The sequence below is a fragment of the Drosophila busckii genome, chromosome 3L, assembly GCF_011750605.1.
Source record: "Drosophila busckii strain San Diego stock center, stock number 13000-0081.31 chromosome 3L, ASM1175060v1, whole genome shotgun sequence".
In the NCBI taxonomy this organism is placed as follows: Eukaryota; Metazoa; Arthropoda; class Insecta; order Diptera; family Drosophilidae; genus Drosophila; species Drosophila busckii.
In genome coordinates, this window is record NC_046606.1 from 19309907 (window position 1) to 19332093 (window position 22187).

The window sequence follows — 22187 nt, forward strand, 5'->3', positions numbered from 1 at the left end:
CAATTTATTTATAATATTTTGTACATTTTTGTTTTAGTTCAAAATATGATTAAAGACTATTTACATTCAGAATCCCAAATGAAATCGTTTGCTTGCTTTTTATTATTCAAAGTATTGATTTATAAACTTATGGAAACTACACTAGATCATAACGGAAAATTCAATCTGCGTAACTTTAAATGGTTATAATTAAAATTAATTTATAAATATTCTCAATTGTTATTACAAATTGTAATCTATAGAGTTGAAAGCTTTCATTCAATATGCAGATACTCTTCATTTTCAAACTCATCCTTAACATCCAGAATAACCTCTTTCTTAACCACCTTTTCAGAAGGTCCAGCAGCTTTTTCAGCTGCTTTGCGTTTATGGATTTTGGCATGCGTGCGGAGTGCTGACTTTTGTCGGAAACGCTTTCCACATTCCTCACATTCATGCGGCTTCTCGCCAGTGTGGATAAGTTCATGTTGGTCGCGTATATCATGCTGTGTAAAGGTGCGTCCACAGTAGCTGCACTCGTACTTCTGTCCCTGCTCGTGCACCTTGCGCATGTGCTTGCTAAGATTGCTGGAGCTGTACAATATTTTTCCGCAGATGGAACAGCTGTAGGACTTCTCCAGCGTATGATAGTTTAGATGAATCTTAAGTTCCGTGCGTGTTGTCTTCTGCACGCCGCAAAAGGAGCAGGTATAGTTCTTTATGCCGGCATGCCGCATCATATGCACCTTAAGCAATTGCTTGGTTGCAAAACGACGGTCGCAGTTTTCCTCTTCGCAATGATGCGGCAACTCTGATTTGTCTTTGTGCGTAAAGCGATGGTTCTTTAAGACGGACATAGTGTCAAACATTTTGCCACAGAATTCACAAACATGCGGCTTGGGCTCCTTGCCATTGTTGTGGGCCTTTCGTATATGCAACTTCAGCGAGTGTTTGTGACTGTAGCCACGATCGCAGTCCGGCTCTGGACAGGGAAAAGGCATTACACCGTGCTGACGATGATGTGTATGAAGCCGATTTAGATCCAAAAACTGAACCGAACAGAAATCACATTTATATATTTTCATTTTTGGTTCTTCTGATTTCGATTCCTGTAATAAAAATATTTAAATAAATACTCTGACGTTATCTATATTAGTGCAACATACTGGCTCGCCCTCCGGCTCTGCATTTAGTTCCAGAACTTCCATTTCAACTGTATCTTCCTGGGAGCATGTCTAAAACATATATATTACTAAGAGATTACATTTTATTAAATAGTATAATTTGCTTACTTCATCTGCATCTGCGTCGTCTTCGTCTGATTTTGTTTCAAGACTATCTAGATTTGCATCATCGTCGGAAGGCGGTTCCTGACATAAACATTAACGTAAAATTGATTATGGTCAATTAATAATGTATACAATTGCTGCTTACTCCTTCGTCCATGTCTGACTCGGCTTTAATGTCAATGACTTCAATTTCCGCCTCTGACACAACAGGCAATTCCAGCTCAGTCACTTCAACTGGGCTAGCTGGTTGTGGCTCCTCTTCTATCTCCAGCTCAACAATAGACTCCAATTCGACTTCATCGCAGAACGCTAACATTTCTCTGCGCCACATTGTATCCGCCGCAATGCATTTGGCTCGAAATTTGTACAGCTGCTCCAGCTGGTCAAAGCAATCCTGACATAGTACAGTGGGCAATGGCTCATCTTCGGACACGATTAAGTCTGTACATGACACAAACTTTTGCGCAAGTACTGGAATCTTTTTCATGTCATAATTCATAATAGACTCGTCCAAGGACGATATGCAAGCACGACATTTATTTACTGAAGCCATCAAAACTAAATTTTTAAAGGAAAAATTTATAAAACAAATTTACTTCTGCTTGTGACGCTTCGCAATAGAGATGTGAAAAAAACGTGATAAGAACATTGAAATGCACAATCAAAAAATACCGAATGTATCGAAACATATCGAACATGGCTACCAAATTGCGTCTATCGAATGAGACGATAGTGTCTTAGCTGCAATTATTTTCTCCATTCATACAATATACAATGAAATAAGATCAATTACACGCTTATATTTGTATTTCACTCATGCTTTCATGCCAATAATTTTCAATATAGTGATCAACAGTGATTTGCGACTCGTTACCACTTATCGCAGGCATGCAACAATGACTGGGTAACTTTCTTCCATCTCTATAAGACAAATAACAAACACAGCTCGGAAGCGGTTAATATTATTGAAAAAGCAAAGTATATGACTGCCGAACTGAAGTGCCGGGTGTGCGCTTGCATGCTGGATACAACCTCCGTATGCTATGACATGCGTAAGCAGCCGAAGCTCGCGCACAAGTTCATAACTTGCACAGACTTAACGGTATCGGAGCTAGAGTGTTTACCAAGTTGTCTTTGCCACTTATGCTGTGGGCAGTTGGAGCAGTCATACGCATTTCGTGCTAAGTGCATTGCGGCCGACACGAGATGGCGCATGGAATTATTGGCAACAAGTTACGAAAATAAATGCGAAAATGAAGTGGAGACCAAAACAGTTTCACCTGAAGATAATTTAAACAGTGAGAGTGAACATTTATATAAAGAGGATAACATTCTCCAAGAAACTCTTCCTCAGACTTCAGAACCACCAGAGTTAGCTATTAAGCAAGTAAGTGATTAAATGTGAATGCTTGTTTTAAATAATTGACAATTGTTTACTTTTAGAGTGACGAGCCACAAGTACAGCAAAAAGTCATCTATAAGTGCGATATATGCTCCACGCAGTTTCTCGAGGAGCAAAGACTGCGTGCTCATAAGCGACAGCATGAGCATGAGTTGCCATATCCTTGTCCGGAGCCTGGCTGCGATCGCGGGTACAGCCACAAGAATACGCTTAGCGTCCACATGCGAAAATGCCACAAGTTGGGAAAAGAGCCCAAGTTGCATATTTGCGAATTCTGTGGCAAAGTATTTGATACCATGTGGCGTCTCAAGAACCATCGATTCACACATAAGGATAAGTCTGAGCTACCATTTGTTTGCGAAGATTCCGATTGTGGGCGACGCTTCTCAAGCAAGCAGCTACTCAAGGTACATATGATGCGGCATGCTGGAATTAAGAATTATAAATGCACCTACTGCGGAGTAGCAAAGACCACGCGTACCGAGCTCAAAATCCATCTCAATTATCATACGCTGGAACGTGCCTATTGCTGTCGTATCTGCCCCAAGGTTTGCAATAGCTCCAGCAATCTCAAATTGCACATGCGCACTGTGCATGAACGTGCACAAAGCTATGCCTGCGGCTACTGCGATCGCACCTTTACTCAGTCGGCCCTACTGAAACAGCATGAGCTGATCCACACCGGAGAGAAGCCTCACGAGTGCGAAGAGTGCGGCAGGCACTTTAGACAAAAGGGAGCCCTACGTAGTCATTGCAGGATTCACGAGCGCGAACGAAAAGATGCTGTTACATAACTGTTCCTTGGCGATTCCTATGCCTTGAACTTATGATTAAGAACCTCCACTCATTTACCAGTTGACATGTGCATTTAATGTTTATTTTCTATATTTATTTTAGCTTATTAAGAAGATTGCAATATCTCAAATACAATTCAAAATTTAATATAAAAAAATGTTATTATTTTCTTTTATTTAAGGCCTTTTAACGCTTTGCACATATTTCTAACTGATTCTCAGTCGTGACTAACGACTGACTCGTGAATCAGGAACAGATAGTGTTGCCGATATATCGTTCATATGTCTATCGCCAAATTCCTTAAACAGGCGTTTCTAATGTAAACAAATAAAGTATTCAAGCACAACATTGAATCTATCAATAAAAAAAAATTTTGAATGGCTTTCTTCACCAAATGCCGAATCTGCATTTGCACGCTTAAGGAACCTAACGGAAAATATGACATGAAAAAGATTCCATTGCTTGCACAGAAGTTTAGCACTTGTACAGATTTGGCAATACCCACAGAGGAGCATCTCCCTACTGAACTGTGCCGACCATGCCACGACAAGTTGGAACATTTCTACTTATTCCGCTCTCAATGCATTGCGTCCGATACAAAGTGGCGCATGGAGATGTTAGCCAATAAACAAATCACAACAGTTGAAACGCAAAGAAGCACAGCATTTATTGAGGAGACAAACGCAATTGTTGAAATCACAGAAAGTGTTGAAGCAAACGAAGGAAATGTAAGAATCAGAATTCAAACGAAAAGGATGAAACTTTGATAAGGGAGTAATGCAATATTTTATTATATATATATATAGTTTTAATCTTTTTGGTTGTACAACTTGTACTTTATTGTAATAAAAAATTATATTTGCATTTAACAGACTTCAACAGTAAATCCAGAAACGTGCTTATTCAAATGCGATTTATGTAGTGCACGCTTTCTAGTGGAGCATCGCCTGGTAGCGCACAAGCGCCAGCATGATGGACTCATGCCATATCCTTGCACAGAAGACGGCTGTGACAGAGCTTTCAATCGGTTGCATTGCCTGTCTGAGCACTTAAAGCAACACGTGGGAGACACAAGTTTGTTCAACTGCGAGCAGGCTGGCTGCAACAAAAGTTATCGCCACAAGCCCACGCTAGTCATGCATATGCGTCGGTGCCACAACCTGGGTCCGGAGCTAAGGTCGCACGTTTGTGAGTTCTGCGGCAAGATATTCAATTCGTCAGCAGTGCTTAACGATCATCGTTACACGCATCGGGACAAGTCGCAACTGCCGCATGCCTGTTCTGAGTCCAATTGCAATCAACGGTTCTCTACCAAGGAAAAGCTTAAAGTGCATATGCTTCGCCACGCTGGCATTAAGAACTTTAGCTGCCCCTACTGTGGTCTGCGCAAGACGACGCGCAACGAACTCAAAATACACATAAACTATCATACCCTGGAGCGCACATACTGCTGCCGCTTCTGCTCAAAGGTCTGCCACAGCTCCGGCAATCTCAAGTTGCATGTGCGCACTGTGCACGAGCGTGCGAAGGACTATGCCTGCAGTCACTGTGATCGCCGCTTTGCCAAGCCAGACACGCGCAAATACCACGAGATGACGCACACCGGAGAGAAGCCCAATAGTTGCGTGGACTGCGGCAAGCGCTTTACTCAGCCGGCAGCACTACGCACTCATCGCAAAATTCACGAGCGCCTGCGACAAAAGACACTTGCTACAACTACAGTGTATACCTTAGCTTTAAGTGCCCCTACTGAATAAATTGGCTATTAAGCAAGACCAGGAGATTAACTCATATTTTTGGAAACACATATAAATGTTTGCTTAAGTATATATTTTTGAAATTGTTATCAGTAAAAGTTATTAAACAACTATTTTGTAATCTGTTAGTTTTTTGCTGATAACTAAGTATTAGTCTGTCATTATGAAATCGAATACGAACAAATTCTTAAAACTTATAAAATAATAAAACAAAATGTTATTTTAATAAAATCTATAATTTTATTTACTTATGATTTCAAAAACAAATAATTTTAACTGTATGTATATCTTACAATTAGATTTAAATGGTCGTTTAAATAAATTTTGACATGTATATTCAACGAAAGAGGCTTTTAAATAATATTTAGATAAAACAGCGGTTAAACAATAAGCAAACAAATTAAAATGTGTCGTGAGTTTCATATGCTAGTAAATTTTTCTAATTGGCTTAAGGCTTGAGCTTGTTGTACTATTGCTGGTCAAGAGGACCTGTGGTATGCACACCATCCTGATTGCAAATCTCCTGTGCTATAACAGACAGTAGTTTATTTTGGCCTTGCTGTTGGCCAGAGGTGGTTTTCTTGAGATTATCCATCACGCGATCGGAGGCTTGAGTAGCTAGCGCCTTGGTTAAATTGATTTCGTGTTGGGCGGTTGGCAAATTAAGTTTTGAAGCGCGGGACGAGCGAGACTGGGTCACAACCATTGCATATATATCGATGGCGGCGTCAGCCAAGTTGTTTAAAATCAACTGCTCGTGGATAATGTTCTTGTTGTGCTTAAGCAAAACCTCTTCAGTTGTACGTCCAAATAGATCGATGCAAGCGGCGGTCTTCTTGGCGCTCTCCATGAGCTCGGGCACCACATGTGCGCTCAGATCGGTACCACCTACAAAATAGGGAATGAATAAATAAAATTCAACTGCTTTGGACAGGTGCTGCTACTTGCCTAAGCCTACAGAGGTTGTGGCACGCCTGGATGCCTCCTTGAATATAAAGCCCAGATTCGCAGAAGGATTCTTAAAGGCGCGCTGCAGCTCCTTCAAGTGATTGCCAGCGTACTGCACGCCGGACAACGCTACAAACAGTCGCAATATGTCATTGGTACCCTCGAAAATGCGGAAGATTCTCAGGTCTCGCATTACGCGCTCTAGTCCAGTGTCTCTCATGAAGCCCATGCCGCCCAGAATTTGAATAGCCTCATCGCAGACATACCAGGCGCACTCCGAGGCGTACACCTTGGAAATGGCCGCCTCCAAATGATAATCCTGGCTACCTGCATCCATGTTTTGTGAGATGGCAAACGCCATAGACTCCGTAGCATACTGCAGTATGTTCATTTGCGCTAGTTTGGCCTGAATGGAAGCATACGCTTTGAGCTTCTGCCCAAACTGAACGCGATTGTTGGCATGCGCAGTGGCAATCTCAATGCACTTCTTCATGGTGCCCGATAGTGTGGCTCCCATGCCAAAGCGACCGTTGTTCAAGATATTCATAGCCACTTTGAAACCCTCTCCTTCCTCGCCGAGCACATTCTCAATGGGTATTTTCACATCCTCAAAGTACACCTCAGCCGTATTTGAGGACTTAATGCCCATCTTTTTTTCTGGTGGACCACTGGTGACGCCGCCAAAGGAGCGCTCAACAATAAAAGCCGTTACTTTATCCTTCTTTTCGCCTGTCTTCTTATCAATCTGTTCCGTCTGGGCGAATACGGTCATAATCTCGGCAATTCCACCGTTTGATATCCATATTTTGGAACCATTCAACACATAATATTTATTGTCGGCACTCTTAACTGCGCGGCAACGAATTGAGTTGGCATCAGAGCCAGAGCTCGGCTCGGTGAGCGCAAAGGCCGCATAGACCTCTTCGGTGGACACCTTTGGCAAATATTTATCCTTTTGCGCCTGAGTTCCGTACAGCAGAATACCCTTAAAGCCAATACTTTGATGCGCTCCAAGCGTTATGCCCAATCCCAAGTCATTTGCGCCCACAATTTGACATAGTCTTCCATACTGAGTATTGTTCATACCCAGGCCGCCATAATCATTTGGCACTTGTATAGCCATACCGCCAAGCTCCCACAGACTCTTAAGCGTACTATCATCAGTTTTAGAGTTGGCATCGCTCTTTGCAGCATCGTTCACCTCGGTGAAGAATCTCTCAAAAGGGTCAACCAAGCTGTTAGTTATCTCTTTTTGCTCTTCTGTCAAGACATCTGGATAGGGAAAAACTTGTTTGGATACTAAGTTGCCACGAAAGATGTTCGCCATGAACGACTCGTTTTCTCTTTTGGGCTCCTTTTTTGTCTCGTGCTCAGTTTTGGGTTTTGGCACCGCAGCCGAATAATATCTTTGCTTGCAAACATCTTTAATTAATTTTCTGGTACCGAAATTATTAATTCGCAGCATTTTTAGAAAACTCGTCGATTGAACTTTGTACTCAAACGTAAACAAAGCATGAAGGGTGACCTGTTACATCTTGCGAGTATTTTAAAGTAGCGTACTTAGATAATAGAGATGGTCGGTTTAGCAAAAATATATTAGTGACTTTTATCAATTAATGTGACGTAGAATAAATTAAAAATTATCTATATTATATATATTATATTTTGTAAATATATAAAAAGTTATAATTTTATTTGTGGCAACGATAGTGACAAGTACTTTAAAATAATTGTGTGAAGTCGCACATGAGTAAATATCGTTAAACTCTTCATTATCAAATTGTATGCGCTGCTAAAAACTAACAAACTATTTAAAGCAATGGAAAAACCAAATGGAATTCATTATATTGAGTTGTCTAATAATGTAATACGCTTCGACTCGGTTAGTCAGCTGACTAATGTGTTCTTCGATGACTCAAATAAACAGGTAATAAACAGCTACACAAGAAGAAAAGGTTTGTTTACTTTTGTTAGGCTCTGTTCAAAAAACAACAAGTCTATAATTTATTTTCGCAATAGAAAGAAAGGCCCCTAGTTATATTGTATAAACGCAGACGTAACTTTTTAGTGTGTAGTATTGTGGCTTACATACATATGTATACGTGTGAGAGCTTTAATACGCCCTATAAAATATTATTTTGATTATTTGTTTCTTACTGCTTTTTCAGATTTTTGCCGTGCGCTCTGGGGGCGCGACAGGTGTGGTTGTTAAGGGACCCGTGGAAGATTCTGTGATATCCTTCTGCATGAGTGATCGTGGCGGCGCAATACGCTCTATTAAGTTTTCGCCAGACAATCAAGTACTGGCCGTGCAGCGCAAGGAAAATGCTGTAGAATTTGTATGCTTTAAAGGGGATCAGCCGCTGCTACAGGAGATTATAACGCATCAGGTGAAAACAGTGATATACGGATTTGTATGGGTGCACAATCGTGAACTGGCGCTGATATCAAACACGGGCGTAGAGATATTACAAATTGTGTCAGAGAAACGACAAGTGCGCACTGTAAAAGCTTTGCAAGTGGCTATATCCTGGTTTGCCTGGTGTTCGGATGCTAATGTGGCGCTGCTGTGCACTACCGAAGGCAATAACTTGGTGCCTGTGCTGGTAAAACAAAAAGTCATCACCAAGCTGCCCAAGGTGGACCGTAAGTGATTAAGTTGTAGCGAAATATTTCAGATGATTAACATTCATTTTTTCTTGCAGTGGGCACACCAGGACGCGAAGTGCAAGAAAGCAAAGTGACGTTGGGCCAGGTGTATGGCGTGCTGGCCGTGCTTATACTACAACCCAACAGCAGTACAGGACTGATGGAAGTAGAAGTGCATCTACTAAACGGTCCTGGGCTTGCACCACGTAAGTGTCACGTGCTGCGTCTCAGTCTGATTGGTCGCTTTGCCATCAATACCGTGGACAATCTGATAGTGGTGCATCATCAGGCGTCTGCCACATCGCTCCTTTTTGACATTGCGCTCAGCGGAGAAATTATAGACGATGTGACCTACCATGCGCCTATTACACCAGCGCGCTCTATTAAACCGTTTGCCCTTAAGCTGCCCTCGCTCTCACCTGATGGCCAGATACTGCAATGCGAACTCTGTATGTAACGAAATAGTGTTAGCGCTACTGGTTGCTAATCAATTTGCAGATTCCACCCATTGGGTGCTGTTTCAGCCAAACATTGTGATTGACGCCAAGCTTGGTTGCATGTGGTACTTGAGGCTGGCCATAGAACCTCTCTGTCATCTCATTTCGGATCGAATACGTCTAACTGAGTTTCTGCTGCAGCGCAGTTGTGGTAAGCAGATGATGCTTAAGGTATTGCGACAGCTAGTGAACGATCAGTACAAAGGTACATTGCTGCCTGTGCTGGAGACTATTTTCGACAGGATAAACAAAATTTATGCGTAAGCATTTGAAGAAACTCAAAAGAAATGCTTTGATGTCTAATTCTCCTATTGCCCGCTTTTAGCTCCTGGGTGCAGATGGAACTGCAAAGTCAAACGGCGCAACCCTCCAATGTAAAAACCACAATTGTCAAGCAATCCACTCCGCCCATCGTGCTAATTGAGCAGTTGGACATGGTGGAAATATTTCAGTCCATTGCCCAGCGACCCTACACGGAAACTCTGCTAATGTTGTATCTACAATCTCTAAACAAATACAATGTTGCTGCCCAAGAGGAGCTCAGCAAGATGATAATCAGCGAGTTAATTGCCAATCGTAGCTTCGATACACTACGCCGTTTAGTTAGCTATTCAATGCTGCAGGAGTCAAAGTCGATTGCCTGCTTCCTGCTAGCGCACTCCGATGTTAATACGGCTATTTCACAGGTAGCCATCGATATGCTGGGCAAGATTCAAGCGCATGAGGTGGGTGCAAGTCTGAAATGTCGTGGCTTTGCTAATAATCCCACTTGCTCACAGATTATCATTGAAGTAATGCTGGGTCAAGGAAAGGTCATAGACGCACTGCGGCTAGCTAAAAACTCCTTGGGCTGGGACAAAGTGCCAGCACGCAAGTTTCTGGAAGCAGCATACAAAACACAAAACGATTTGATTTTCCACAGCGTTTACAGATTTTTCCAAATGCGAAATCTCCGAATGTACGAAACCCTCGCATTTCCCAAAAGTATGTTTTTAATATATTATTATTACAAATATTTAATACATCTCCTTAATTGCAGCCGAACAATGCACTGATTTTATACAACATTATAACAATACATTTCCAGCGGAAAACGCCATTAAGCTGCCAATTAGCTGAGTGCTTAAGACTTTTCTTACTTATAATAATTTATGAATATTTATTTACCAAATACAACCTTAGAGAAAACTCTTGTAATTATAAGATTTAAATAATTTTTAAAAATATTCTTAAATATTTTCAGTTTTATTTGTTTTTGTAAATATATCTAAGAACATCTGTAATCTAATTTTTAAACTTCAAAATGAAGTATGAATGGAACCAGTCAGCATACAGACTTGCAAATATATATTGGATGATACAAATATATTTTATATTTAAAGCAAAATACTTTTGGGCTCGGTCAATAAAAAATGTACAGAGGTCTTTAAAGTTATTCAAATGAGATTTGTGCTTAACAGCCAAAAAGGAACAGAAGACAAACTTTATATCAGGCTAACGAGCTATGTCGAAATAGCCGTATCTGTCTGTCAGAAATTATATGGCTTTCTATTTTTTTAAGTCTTTCCTCTATTCCTGCAAATCAAGAAGAGCTGCAGGCACAGCTTTCAGGATAAAGTTGGATCGTTTTGATATATAGTTTTGGTATATGTATCATTTTTTACACATTTACATTTTTATAAAAAATTGAAAAGGGTATTTGAAGCCTTCTTGTCTATCCGTCTGGATGTATCAGCCACAGATTCTCTCTCAGCAACTAAAAAAGCTAGAGCAAGCAAATTTTTTATGTAAATCTACCTATACACGAGCCAATTCGCTTTTATTTTATTTTTTTAAGAGCTGTGTGTATAAAGTTGTGTGTGTGTTTGTTGTGACGTCCTTGTCAAAGTGTATATAAAAGTTGGTTAATTAATTTCCTATTACTTTTTTTTAGTTCATTTGAAGTTTATTTATACAAAAAGTAGTCCGAATTTTTATGTACATCTAAGTAGGCCGTTTGATGTCAAAACTTGTTTAAAGCTGGAGTTACTTGCATGAAACATTAGCGTTTTTTCCCAAAAATATTGGAATTTTTTTTATGAATTGTGAAATCTTTCATGAAAATGGATCCACATTCGTATGCTGCAAATTGGCGTCAACGTGGTGATGATAAGTACTTACCACCATTTCTAGGTGGCCCCATAGACGAGATCTTTATGAACGGGTATCTGTCAAATGAATCAATGAAGACAATGAACACAATGAACCCTGATGAAGGGCTCCAACAGAAGCGTCCATGCAGCTGGCGCGAAACTCCAACTGAAATATTCCCCATCATGAACGATAGTTTCTGGATACTCGTTGAGAACATACCGCCACCATTATATAGGCATGCCGTTCAATTCTTCTGCCAGGAGGGCGCTCTAACTGATATGCAGCATTCGTACAAGGACACTATGCATTTGCTATATGCCTCATCGCAGACTGCTCAGAAGGTGCTGGGCTATCACAAGCGTCCGATTTGCTTGCAGGATACAATGGTAACTCTGTGCTGCAGTCGCGTGTCCAATTTACAACTGGAGCAGCCATTTCCTTTGAATGATATGAGCACACCCAAGAAATGGACTACGCCCATGAAGAAGCACAAACCAGTGCCGTTTGCAAAAAGACTGGTGGAAACGGATGAGGACGTCGACATGCCCATGCATCCAGAGGAAATATACTTAAAAATTAACAAGCTGGCGACTGGACTGGACCACGTGAAGCCTCCAGGCTACAACTATGCTACAAATTTTGGGACGTGGCTTAAAAGCTCGGGCAATTGGCTTTATGAATGGTTCTGCTCACGGGTCAAGAAGCTTATTGGGAGTCTGCTGCAGCATTTGGATGGTTCGAATTAAATTCGTTTCCTTTGTCTTACAATGTTTAATTAAAATAATAAACTATGAGAGGCAACAAGACGTTTTAAGCCAAAGTCTCAAATAAATTAAATTTGGCATAAAATTTATGGCATATTAAAATAATTTATTTAATATATGGACTGATACATATATGTACCTCACACGTTTTTTACAAGCCAAATTACTGACGATATTGAACTACGGAATGCTGAACCAAAACATGTATACACAAATAATTAAATTGAATTGATGCATATTGCTACATTTAGTTTTGGTCAAATTACAATGCGCCCGACTAGGAAACTTTCATGACATGAATACGCTTAAACAAAATAGAGAGTTTTCAATAAATATATAGATGGGAGAAGGAATACAGGCAGGTCTAGCAGAAGCGCCTAGGAGGCGCCTTTAGCTGCAGTGCGCCCAGCTCTATGCTGTTGCTGCTCTGTAGTAAATGCTGATTGGGGCAGGGCAAGCTCGTAAAGGCAAGCTGCGTCTCATCAGCAGGCACAGTGGGCAGCGTTATGGTACAGCGTGGACATTGCTGTAGTGGCGTCTCTTCGATAAGGCAGCGGTCATGCACTGCGTGCCCACAGACTCCTAGCACAATGACCTCTGTCTGGTCATATAGACGCTGGCGACACAGCTGGCAACGCATGCTGGTCACCCAAAGGCCACGACGGGCCTGGCGATGTTTTTCAGCGAACTGCGTATGCAGATCCTGGCAGAGGACATCGGCTGCCAGGCGCAAAGCCTCCGTCTCCTGGCGTGAGCTGATAAGCATGCTCATAAGCAGCTCCTTGATGTCACCAAAGCTGCTCACAACATTGTGCGTATTCATGATTAGCTGCACCAGATTTTGCAGGTCGATATGCTGCGATGCTTCATGTAGCATTGACTTGGCAATCGACTGCAGAGCCTGCTGCGGCAGAACATACTGCAGGAGCGTAAACCAACAACGCTCTAGCTTATCCGCAGGCAACGTTTGTGCCGCGCGGGCAAGCAGTGCTGCTACAAGCTGCGCCTCCCCTGAAGCCGTCTCCTGGCTGGCCGTCTGCAGCAGCTCCATGGACAGATCAAATGCTTGCGCATAGTACTCTTGTTGCTCGTACAGATAGATGACAGCGCGTTGCAGTTGATGCTGCTTCACAATCTCAATGGCCTTGTCTAGCCGGTATCCCGTGGTGTCATGTAGAAATTCTAGCACCGCTTCCGGCGTTTGTTGCTGGCAATAGAGCTCCAAGAGTTTCTCAAGATACGCGGGCTGTAGTTTGCTTTGTCGCTCATTCAGGCACTTCAACAGACTAAAAAGCTCTACTGGCTTAGTTCTAAGTTGTTCCAACAGTTCATCAATCTTGTCCGGAAAGTGCAGCGCAATGACACGCGTTGTCTCCTTTGCATTGATCTGCAGCAGCTGGTCTAGATTGTTACGCACCTGCGCGTAAATGCAGCGTTCAATGTCATGCACATGAAGCTCCATGTAGACAAACATGGACTCGTGCCGTGATGGATTCTTGATGTAGCAGCTGAGTATATTGTGGTAACGCTGCAGCTTTTCCAGCAAATATTCCACCACATAGTAGCAGTTGGCACGCTGCGCCAACTCCAGTTGCTCCTCATCGCTGCTTATATCCGCCAGGCAATTGTTAGACAGCAGTTCGTGCCATGCGCTTTCCCGCTCTGAATGCTGCCGCTCGCTCTCCTTGGCAATGTGCTCCTGGGCCAAATAGCTGAGCACACGCTCCAGCAGCTGTTTGTCGCGCGGCAGGCACTGCGTCGATATCTGTTGTGCGATAAAGTTCAGCAAACAGCCAATTTCCGCCCACTGCAAGAGATAAATTGAAAGCTATCAGCTGCTGATTAAGATGGTTATCTCTGGACTTACCGTTGCGTTTTCGGGCGTCATAATCTCGAGTAGTAGATAGATAATGCGTTTGCGATGGGAATAGCCAAGCTCATTGCTGAACTCCCGTTCCTGGAATGCCAGCGAGATGACATTCAAAGTTTCGCGCGTGTCGAACTTGAGCAGCGCGCGTAGATACGGATACGGCAACTCATCCGCCGGACTGGCACTGGAATGCTGGGAGGTGAGGCATCGCAACACATCATGCTTAACTTGCTGCACCAGCTCGGCAGGTACGTCGCCACTAGGATAGCGACGACCGGCTAGGCAGCTTGACACATAAACTAGCAGACAGTTTCCCAGATTTGTTTGGTCCGGCGTCAGCTGCGGTAACAGCTCGGTTAGCGCAGCCGTGTAGTCGTTCAAGGCACAGGCATTGAGGTAGAGTTGAGCTCGATACAGCTGATGGCGCTTTACTGCTTTCAGCACCTGATTGAGGTCCAGACACATCCAGTCCAACTTCAGGATAAGCTGTTCAAGACGTTCGGGCGAGCGCTGGAGCCAGTATTCCACTAGTGCCTGCGAGATGACGGGATTTACACTGTGTATGGTGTCCTGCTCAATGTGCTCGGAGATGTGCTGTAGGAAGAGGTCCGTGTTGTTGTGTAGATGCTCCCAGAGCTGCGTCCATAGCAACTCCAGCTCACCTATGGTAATGAGGCACTTGACAATGGGTCCCAGGCAGTAGTCGGGAGCACGCGCCGAGTTGGCAATGTAGTCCTTGAACAACATTATTATGCGCTCTTTGGCTTGCGCACGCTTACGCGGCCTTTCTGCGGAGGCAACGTAACCATCCAGAGCCAGTTGACAAGCCTCCTGCCAGCGATGGTTCTTAACCTGAGATTAGACAAGATATTGTTTAATTCCAAGAGTCGAATGAGCATAATATTACTTACCAAATAGCTAATACGCTCCGACCAGGTGCGCACTCCTATAATGTGCAGAGAACGTGCACCGAGTACGTACAGCTGCGTAGAGCGGGCAACCACGGAGTTGTAGCAGGCATTGGTGCCAGCTAAGGCAAACGCTGGGGAGACATTGCCGCCGGTGGCAAGACCCTTGAACTGAGCCGAGCCATAGACAAGACCAGCGTTGGCCATGTCCATGCATTCTAGTTCACGGCTGGAGCGCACATCCACCAGGTGCAGTATCTCCGATGTGTCCAACGAGGCGACGCACTTAGGGCCCAGCCAATGGCCAGAGAGTAAGCTGCTCTGCAGCTGCACATGGCGAAGATAGAGCAATGTAATGCGTCCATTGGCCACAAACAGCTGATGGAAGAACAATTGATTCCCACGACCCACCACAATGACGGGATCCACGGAACGTGTGGTGTCCGCTGCCTGTATGAGCACCAGCTGCCAGGCGAGTAGTGGCAGACAATCCGGAGGACCTTGCAGGGCATGATACTTGATAACGCGAAGACGGGGACGTACTGTCACAATAAAGTACTTGGAGAGCGTGGCCAATGCCACAATGCAGTATTGGTCTAGTTCATGGCGTCCTGTAGCATCCATAATGAGCGGCTCCACCGCGCAGACCTCTCCACGTGCGCCTGAGAACAGACATCGTGAAGTGCACCCTCGAATGCCTAGTTTTCGGGTAAAGCTCAGCGACCAGACGGAGCCGCCTGCATCCGCACAAAGTGCCAGCGAAGAGCGCGATGTCCACTTGACATGCAAAACACCCGTGTTGGGTGTGATGACATCGAACAGCTCACGCAGCACGTCGCCGGTCTGCGTGTCTAGCATAGCGACAAGTCCGCGGGCAAAGCCGGCGAGGAGACGCGTTGAATCGGCATTGAAGGCCAGGCTCGAGACGGCGCCTTGACTGTGCTTATCCTGGTGCGCCCAGCGCAATGTTTGTGTGACATCAAAGTTGAGTATGTGACCGTGTGAGGTACCCACCGCTATGTATGCTGCAACAGCGCAGGCACTCGCCGCACCGGCATTGATGCGATCAGCAGCGGAGGCCAATTGAGAGGAAATGCCATGCAGTAGAGTGTAGCGCATTATGGAACCAGAAGCCGCGCCACCACGTCCATCAGCGCGTACGCCACAATCTTCACTAATTGATGGCGTGGGCGTGGCACGCGGCACCGGCACACCCAGCTCTGAGGCTACATCGGAATCCGCTTCAAACTCGCTGAGCACCGTTTCCAGTGTGGGCAACACATCGGTAGGTGGTATGGCAAACTCTACATCATCCAACTGTACTTGCAATATGTTAATTGATTAATTTGACATTCCCTATTTGTTGTTATCTCGCATCTTACGCCTTCAAACTCAAAATCCAGCTGTAAACTGTCCGTGGAACCCCGATCCGATTCCAGCAGTGATTGCAGCGAGGGCGCTTTCAACTCGGACATGTTGCACAGCGCTGTGCTCACTTCCTGCCTGTATTATTGCCGTTATCTGCAAAATTGTTTCAGATTTTTTTTCTCAATTATTGTACTTAACGCCCACCAATCTTTTTCGGTAAACAGCTGACGGCGATTTCGATTAAGATTCTTGATATTTAACAATATGCATATATCGATATTAATTAGAGTGACCGTATGTTATGCAAACCAAAAATAAAAGAATTAAGAATTAATTAAGCACACAATCTTTTAAGAGATGCGTATTTTAATACACATAGTACCCATTCACAATAATTTTTTTTTTAAATAAACTAAGACTTTTTAAAATGCAGTGTCTACACACTTTTTTCGACTATTGAAGTTAATCTCATAGCGTGGGCGGTTTAGCTATTTTAACGCCAGACTTAGATTGTATATTTTTAAGTGCGAGTGCGGAAAATTTGCAAAATTTGTTGACCAGAAAATACAGCATTGAAATCCAAAAAACTTCAATTTGAAGATAATTAGATGATACAGCCAAATAACCGGGTGCACTTATTGTAGATTTCTTATCCAGCTGATTTGGATATTTTGATTTGGCAACACTGATTTTTTCTTTGCTCATCAATCCTTGATTCCTCCATTCCCGCTCATTCCGAATATTGCCGTTGATGAGTGAGCACGTCGAATCGCGGTGAAAACAACTTGCGAAAGATGAACGGACGTGCGTGCTAAGTGTGCGGCAGCTGTTAAATAACCAAACAAAAGCAAATAGGCGATTAAATATTGGAATTAATTGAAATGCATAACTGAGCAATCATATGTGCGTAAGTCGACAACGGTAAACGGTGGCGCAAGGGCCAAAGTTCCACCGGAAGGCGAGAAAGCGTTGTGTGTGCTCGTCTGTCGTGGAAATTTCGATTTTTTGCATGAGACGCTGTTATTAAAAATAAAAACAAAGAGGCCGCCAAGTTGCCAAAAGCAGACACGCAGCGCCCCCCTAATTTAATCATGTTGATGTGTACAGTGCGATTATAAATAAATTTGTTAAAATTAGTCAGTGCATATTATTCCGTTGCTTTGTTGCATTTGTTTGTTTGTGTTTTTGCTCGCTTCGCTGTTTATCTCTTTCGTACGCGCGCGTCATTCATATGCTGAGAGAGTGTATTGGCCATTTGTGACGTAAACAAATGTAAATAAAAAGTGTTTTGTGCAAAAATTCGCAAAATGCCAACAACAAACAGCCGACATACCGACAACAATTGCAATTCACGTGCCAAATACAATATAGCAACAACAGTACTGTGAATTGTTAGCCTCTGTGTTTTGTGCTGCTCATTCGTTGCTGCAAGGCCAGCTGAGCGCAACACGTTTGTGTTTGGTCTCTCTCTCTCTCTATCTCCCTTACGTTCACATGCGTAGGCGGCAAGTGAACTTAAAAAAGTAACAGTTTGTGGCAGCATTGATTGATTTGGACAAACATAGCACATGCGACAGGTAAGCAGCGTTTTATTTGATTTTACATTTGTCTGCTTGCGGTAAAAATGTACATCGAAATATGCATGCATACATATGTATGTATAAAGATCTGCCGCTGGTTAGTTGCATACATAAAAACCTACACTAAAATGAACTTATCAATTAGTGAGTCAAGTGCGGCGTCTTCACAGGTAAATTTCCACACAAACATAAACGCACACACACACACAGAAGGAGAGACGGGCTCTCAGCCAAAGAGCGAAATGTATACGCAATGATGTTAACTCATGGTTGTTGCTATATCATTTTACGTTTCTCAAGATTGTACGTAAACAACAACAAAAGTAAAAGACGTCAATGACGTTACTGGAGCATTTTTTCGAATGCAGCGCAACTTGGTCTTCCTTTCCTTTCTCTCTCTCTCTCTCGCTCTTTCCGTTTGCCTCGCACAGCAGGTCATTGGCGGACGCGCTAGTTTTTCCACATTCTTGTACCCTTTACATTATTGACCACATTTCATTTGTGAAGCAGTTTGTTGCATTTTTATAATTTTATTAATTTATTTAATTTGTTATTTTTATTAAACGTGTACGAAATAAGCAGAAAAGATAAAACGACGAAAATAATGTTTATTGTCTTACATCGATCATATAATATTCGTTGCATTCGCTTGCAGTTTCTACTTCGTCATTATTGTTTACCCTGTTTCGTGCTCTTTATGCTTTGGCTTGGTATGGCTTTTCATCAGTTGTTGTTCTTATGGTCACTAAATTTATTGGTCAACTCTAAATCTTTGGCGTTTCGGCACCCACGCGATATGCTGCAGATTCCTTCAACTTGTTTTGTTTCTCTTCGTTCTTGGCTGTTGGCTGTTGGCCGTGTCGCCCACATGGAAATTTAACGCTTGAACGCGCTGCAGACCACGACCGGTTGGGATTCTGGAAACTGATTTTAGATTTTCCCGAAAAGCCACATACATAAATTATAAGAAAAACAAAAATATTTTTATACATATTTCCTTTACATATTTTCGAAATGAATTATTAGCACATTGCGTTGGTTTTCAGCAACATAAAGTTCTTCATGGTGTTGATAGTGGGTAAAAATATCTTAATTCAATAAACTTGGCGGCGTTCCCATATTCAAATAATCATAACTTTTCCGTTTTGTTTACTCTACGTATCGTTTTTGTTTATCTTTAGTGCGTCCTCTTTCTCTCTTTGTCTTTATGATATTTGTGATTCAACGGCCGAAACAAATTGCAATTGTGGGCTCTTATAGCCGGGGTGACTGGTGCATTGGTAGCCTTAACCCATTGCTGGCCACATGATAAACGATGGCTTGTTAATAAATCAAAGGCAATGTGCATTGTTTGTTGTCCCCGTTGCACAAGCAAAAAGTGCTCGGTAACAATGTCAGAAAGTTTTTGTTTGCAACTTCTATAGCCTGAGTTTGTTGCTTCGTCCTGGCTTCTGCCTTCTGGCCTCTCCTTTGGCTACTGCCTCCCCCTGGCCAGCCCTTTCGCTAGCAAAGTAAGTACATGCAACATGATTGGCTACTGCACTCAGCACAGGATACCGTATTTCATATGCCTTGTAGATTTATGAAGTGCCCAGGCAAACTGCTTGACTATATGTATGGGCGCACTTCACCGCCCTCATGCAATGGGTCTGCATCCTTAAGCATGCCGTGTTGCCTTTTGCCATTCTAATGATTTTTTATTGTTGTCGCTTAAGTGGCCCATTGTACAGCTGGCAACATATTGCAATGACATTGCCACAGTCTCTTCACACCCAACTACACCCTCTTAATAGAGCACCCAAAAGTGCCTGCTGGCATCCTAAGCCCAACTGCTAGACGGTTCGAATTAACAAACAAACTGGCCTTTGATGAATACGATAACATTTCCAATTGCAATCACTTATCCAAAGACTAATTTGCTGGACCCTACTTACATATATTTTCCTTACTTTGTATATAGCAAACACTAAACAAAAATCAAATTTGTTGTTTTAGGTTTTGTCCTTTTTTTTCGTTAAATAAAATTAAAATAATATTATTCTGTTAATGCTCAGATCAGCAGCAAGGTCCTTCTTAATTTTTCAAATAAAGATTTATCCAACGAAAAGTACCCATAGGTATTCCCAAAATAAAATCTTGTGCGTCTTTTTAAACTACTAGCAAAAATGTTTTATCGCTCTCTACATATTTAACTTTTATATGTCCATTGGGCAACTTATTTACCTTTATATTAAACTTCGATTTGCGCTGCACGCAGAGTAAAAAAATTGATTTGGAAACATTTTTTTGAATATAAATAATTTGGGTTTTCATTTACCCATTTTTAGAGACGCTAATATTAATTTTTACATATTGCAATAAAATTTTTGTATGTATTTTGATTTAGTTAATGTTTTCCAGTCGCTGTTGAAGATTCTTTTTTTTTTTTTTTAACTTTTTTTTGTGTATTTTTCTTTGAAGCCTAATATTTGCATTACTGACTTTTGGCATCATCGTTATGATGATTCTTTTATGCCGCTTCCTTGCCCGTTTATGCAGCATTCACCTGTCTGACTGTTTTTTATTTAAGCTGCACAACTTGAGAGCTCACAACACGAAGAAACTGCATGCGGCTTAGTCATTATTGTAGCTCTCTAGACAATCATGTCGAGCAGGTCGAGGTCTAATCCAAAACCTTGCAGGCGGGTGAGCAAGAGCTGGTTGAGCCTCTTCTGCCATGCAGGAATGCTTTCAAGTAGCCCGGAAAATGCCGCTCTGCCCGCGCTTTGTCTGTTATGATCAACTTGTGGCATAAAGGCAGCAGCCACGACTGCCGAAGTCGGCTAAAAATGCCAAATATGCCGTTAGACATAAATTGTTGCAAGTATGGGGCTGAGTGGCATGTCAGGCCCGAGTGTTTTACTAGTGGGTAGGCGTATTCCCAGTCAGATTACATAAAGTAAGTTTTATCCTCTATTTAAATTTATCATGCTTACTGCCTGCATGACAAACAAACGAGGCAGAGGCCTTGTAATTAACATACACGTACATGTATGTATATATGTATGTATATAGTACATGTGTAGTTACAAAGAGGCGTGGCATGCTGTGGGCGTCATAATGTATGCGTGTGCTATAGCATCGTCAAATCGAATGCAAACACATAACACTTATTGCTTCGGCCCAGCTAATTAGCAGCGCCACTAAATTTTAGCTCGACCTGCGTTCCATTTCAGAGTTTGGTTCACTGCGGTGCTAATGACTTTGCTAATAATTGCTTTGTTGCGGCGTTGCGGCATTGCTGCTGCTGCTCTTGCTGTTGTTGTTGCTCTTGTTATTATTAGTAGTCTGCTGTCCTTGGTTGCAGCTGTGATGACTGCTCTAATTTCTTTATATGAGACTAACAAGTCAATGAAAAACTTGAAAAATGCATTGACAACATGTGTGCACATTTTCACAAATTTATCCAGCTCTGGGTGCCTATCGTTGAAAAGGGTTTTAAGCACCAATTTGGGAATGAATATAATTTGAGCGTTATCTTTTGATATAGAATATTCTTCCTATTCGGCTTGCCAAGTTCTACATTAGAAAAGAATAAAAAATAATCATAGAGACTTATAATACTAGGCTTGTTACCAGATCCTCTCGGCAAGGTCGATCGGATGAAACTTTTCAAATCTTTTCTTGATGGCGTGTTTCGTTAATAAGACACGTTTTAGACTGTAATTAGATGGGTACATTTAAATCCTTTTCTATATACTAAGGCGCAATGAAAATTTTTCAAAGAATTGGGCTTGCAAAAATAATATAATACTTAATTTATGTATATACGTTAAAAAATGCAAATATAATTTAAGCACATTGCACTGTTGATTTTTATTATTGAAAGCTTGAAGAGGATTAAAATACATATTTGGAAATAGTCCGAAATTACGGTCACAACTTAACTTTTGTCAACTTTTTGTTTGTTTGGGCTTTTTTCAAGATTTTATTAATGCATAAACTGAGTAATTTTTAAATTAAGTTTAATTTAGCTTAGTGCACATTTATTAGTGTAAATTTATTTTTTGACAAGCTGCCACAAAGCTTTAAGTTTTGGACAGCAAAATAAACATTTTAATATTTATGTTTTAATTTTATTTGCTGCTTGTTTAAACTAACAATCTAGCTGTGAGCGTCTACTCTATGCACGAGCAAATATTTTGCGAATTATAATCAAATCAAGAACGCTTCAAAAGTTAGTAATTTTTGTTTATTCCATTAATTATT

General features: G+C 42.0%; 7 protein-coding genes across 8 annotated transcripts in view; 4 read left to right on the forward strand and 3 right to left on the reverse strand.

Moving 5' to 3' along the window:
• Window positions 1–217: 217 nt before the first annotated feature.
• On the reverse strand, window positions 218–1866 carry LOC108598952 (zinc finger protein 771). Its single transcript, XM_017985723.1, has 4 exons — window positions 1414–1866; window positions 1272–1349; window positions 1146–1214; window positions 218–1088 (listed from the first exon to the last, which is right to left on the reverse strand). The coding sequence occupies exons 1-4, from the start codon at window positions 1819–1821 to the stop codon at window positions 255–257; spliced, it is 1389 nt and encodes a 462-aa protein (XP_017841212.1). The 5' UTR covers window positions 1822–1866; the 3' UTR covers window positions 218–254.
• A 341-nt stretch (window positions 1867–2207) lies between these two features.
• Window positions 2208–3580, forward strand: LOC108599083 (zinc finger protein 239-like). The gene is made up of 2 exons (XM_017985871.2): window positions 2208–2655; window positions 2712–3580. The coding sequence occupies exons 1-2, from the start codon at window positions 2251–2253 to the stop codon at window positions 3462–3464; spliced, it is 1158 nt and encodes a 385-aa protein (XP_017841360.1). The 5' UTR covers window positions 2208–2250; the 3' UTR covers window positions 3465–3580.
• Window positions 3581–3788: 208 nt separating this feature from the next.
• Window positions 3789–5324, forward strand: LOC108599173 (zinc finger protein 782-like). The gene is made up of 2 exons (XM_017985960.1): window positions 3789–4193; window positions 4338–5324. The coding sequence occupies exons 1-2, from the start codon at window positions 3843–3845 to the stop codon at window positions 5220–5222; spliced, it is 1236 nt and encodes a 411-aa protein (XP_017841449.1). The 5' UTR covers window positions 3789–3842; the 3' UTR covers window positions 5223–5324.
• A 206-nt stretch (window positions 5325–5530) lies between these two features.
• LOC108598464 (very long-chain specific acyl-CoA dehydrogenase, mitochondrial) lies at window positions 5531–7680 on the reverse strand. The gene is made up of 2 exons (XM_017985108.2): window positions 6171–7680; window positions 5531–6110 (listed from the first exon to the last, which is right to left on the reverse strand). The coding sequence occupies exons 1-2, from the start codon at window positions 7633–7635 to the stop codon at window positions 5692–5694; spliced, it is 1884 nt and encodes a 627-aa protein (XP_017840597.1). The 5' UTR covers window positions 7636–7680; the 3' UTR covers window positions 5531–5691.
• A 265-nt stretch (window positions 7681–7945) lies between these two features.
• LOC108598817 (regulator of MON1-CCZ1 complex) lies at window positions 7946–10448 on the forward strand. The gene is made up of 7 exons (XM_017985563.1): window positions 7946–8097; window positions 8339–8816; window positions 8876–9268; window positions 9318–9576; window positions 9642–10041; window positions 10096–10300; window positions 10356–10448. Exons 1-7 carry the CDS (start codon window positions 7990–7992, stop codon window positions 10433–10435), a joined length of 1923 nt encoding a protein of 640 aa, XP_017841052.1. The 5' UTR covers window positions 7946–7989; the 3' UTR covers window positions 10436–10448.
• Window positions 10449–12308: 1860 nt separating this feature from the next.
• On the reverse strand, window positions 12309–16655 carry LOC108600754 (vacuolar protein sorting-associated protein 8 homolog). The gene is made up of 5 exons (XM_017988511.2): window positions 16564–16655; window positions 16374–16512; window positions 14995–16308; window positions 14081–14935; window positions 12309–14020 (listed from the first exon to the last, which is right to left on the reverse strand). Exons 2-5 carry the CDS (start codon window positions 16464–16466, stop codon window positions 12578–12580), a joined length of 3705 nt encoding a protein of 1234 aa, XP_017844000.2. The 5' UTR covers window positions 16467–16512; window positions 16564–16655; the 3' UTR covers window positions 12309–12577.
• Window positions 16656–17091: 436 nt separating this feature from the next.
• The window catches only part of LOC108600556 (bifunctional heparan sulfate N-deacetylase/N-sulfotransferase), a 58890-nt gene continuing 53794 nt past the window's right edge, over window positions 17092–22187 (forward strand). For both annotated transcript variants that reach the window (XM_017988216.2, XM_017988217.2), the window contains exon 1: window positions 17092–17936. The gene's annotated coding sequence lies outside the window, so the exon portion shown is untranslated. The remainder of the gene's footprint in view (window positions 17937–22187) is intronic.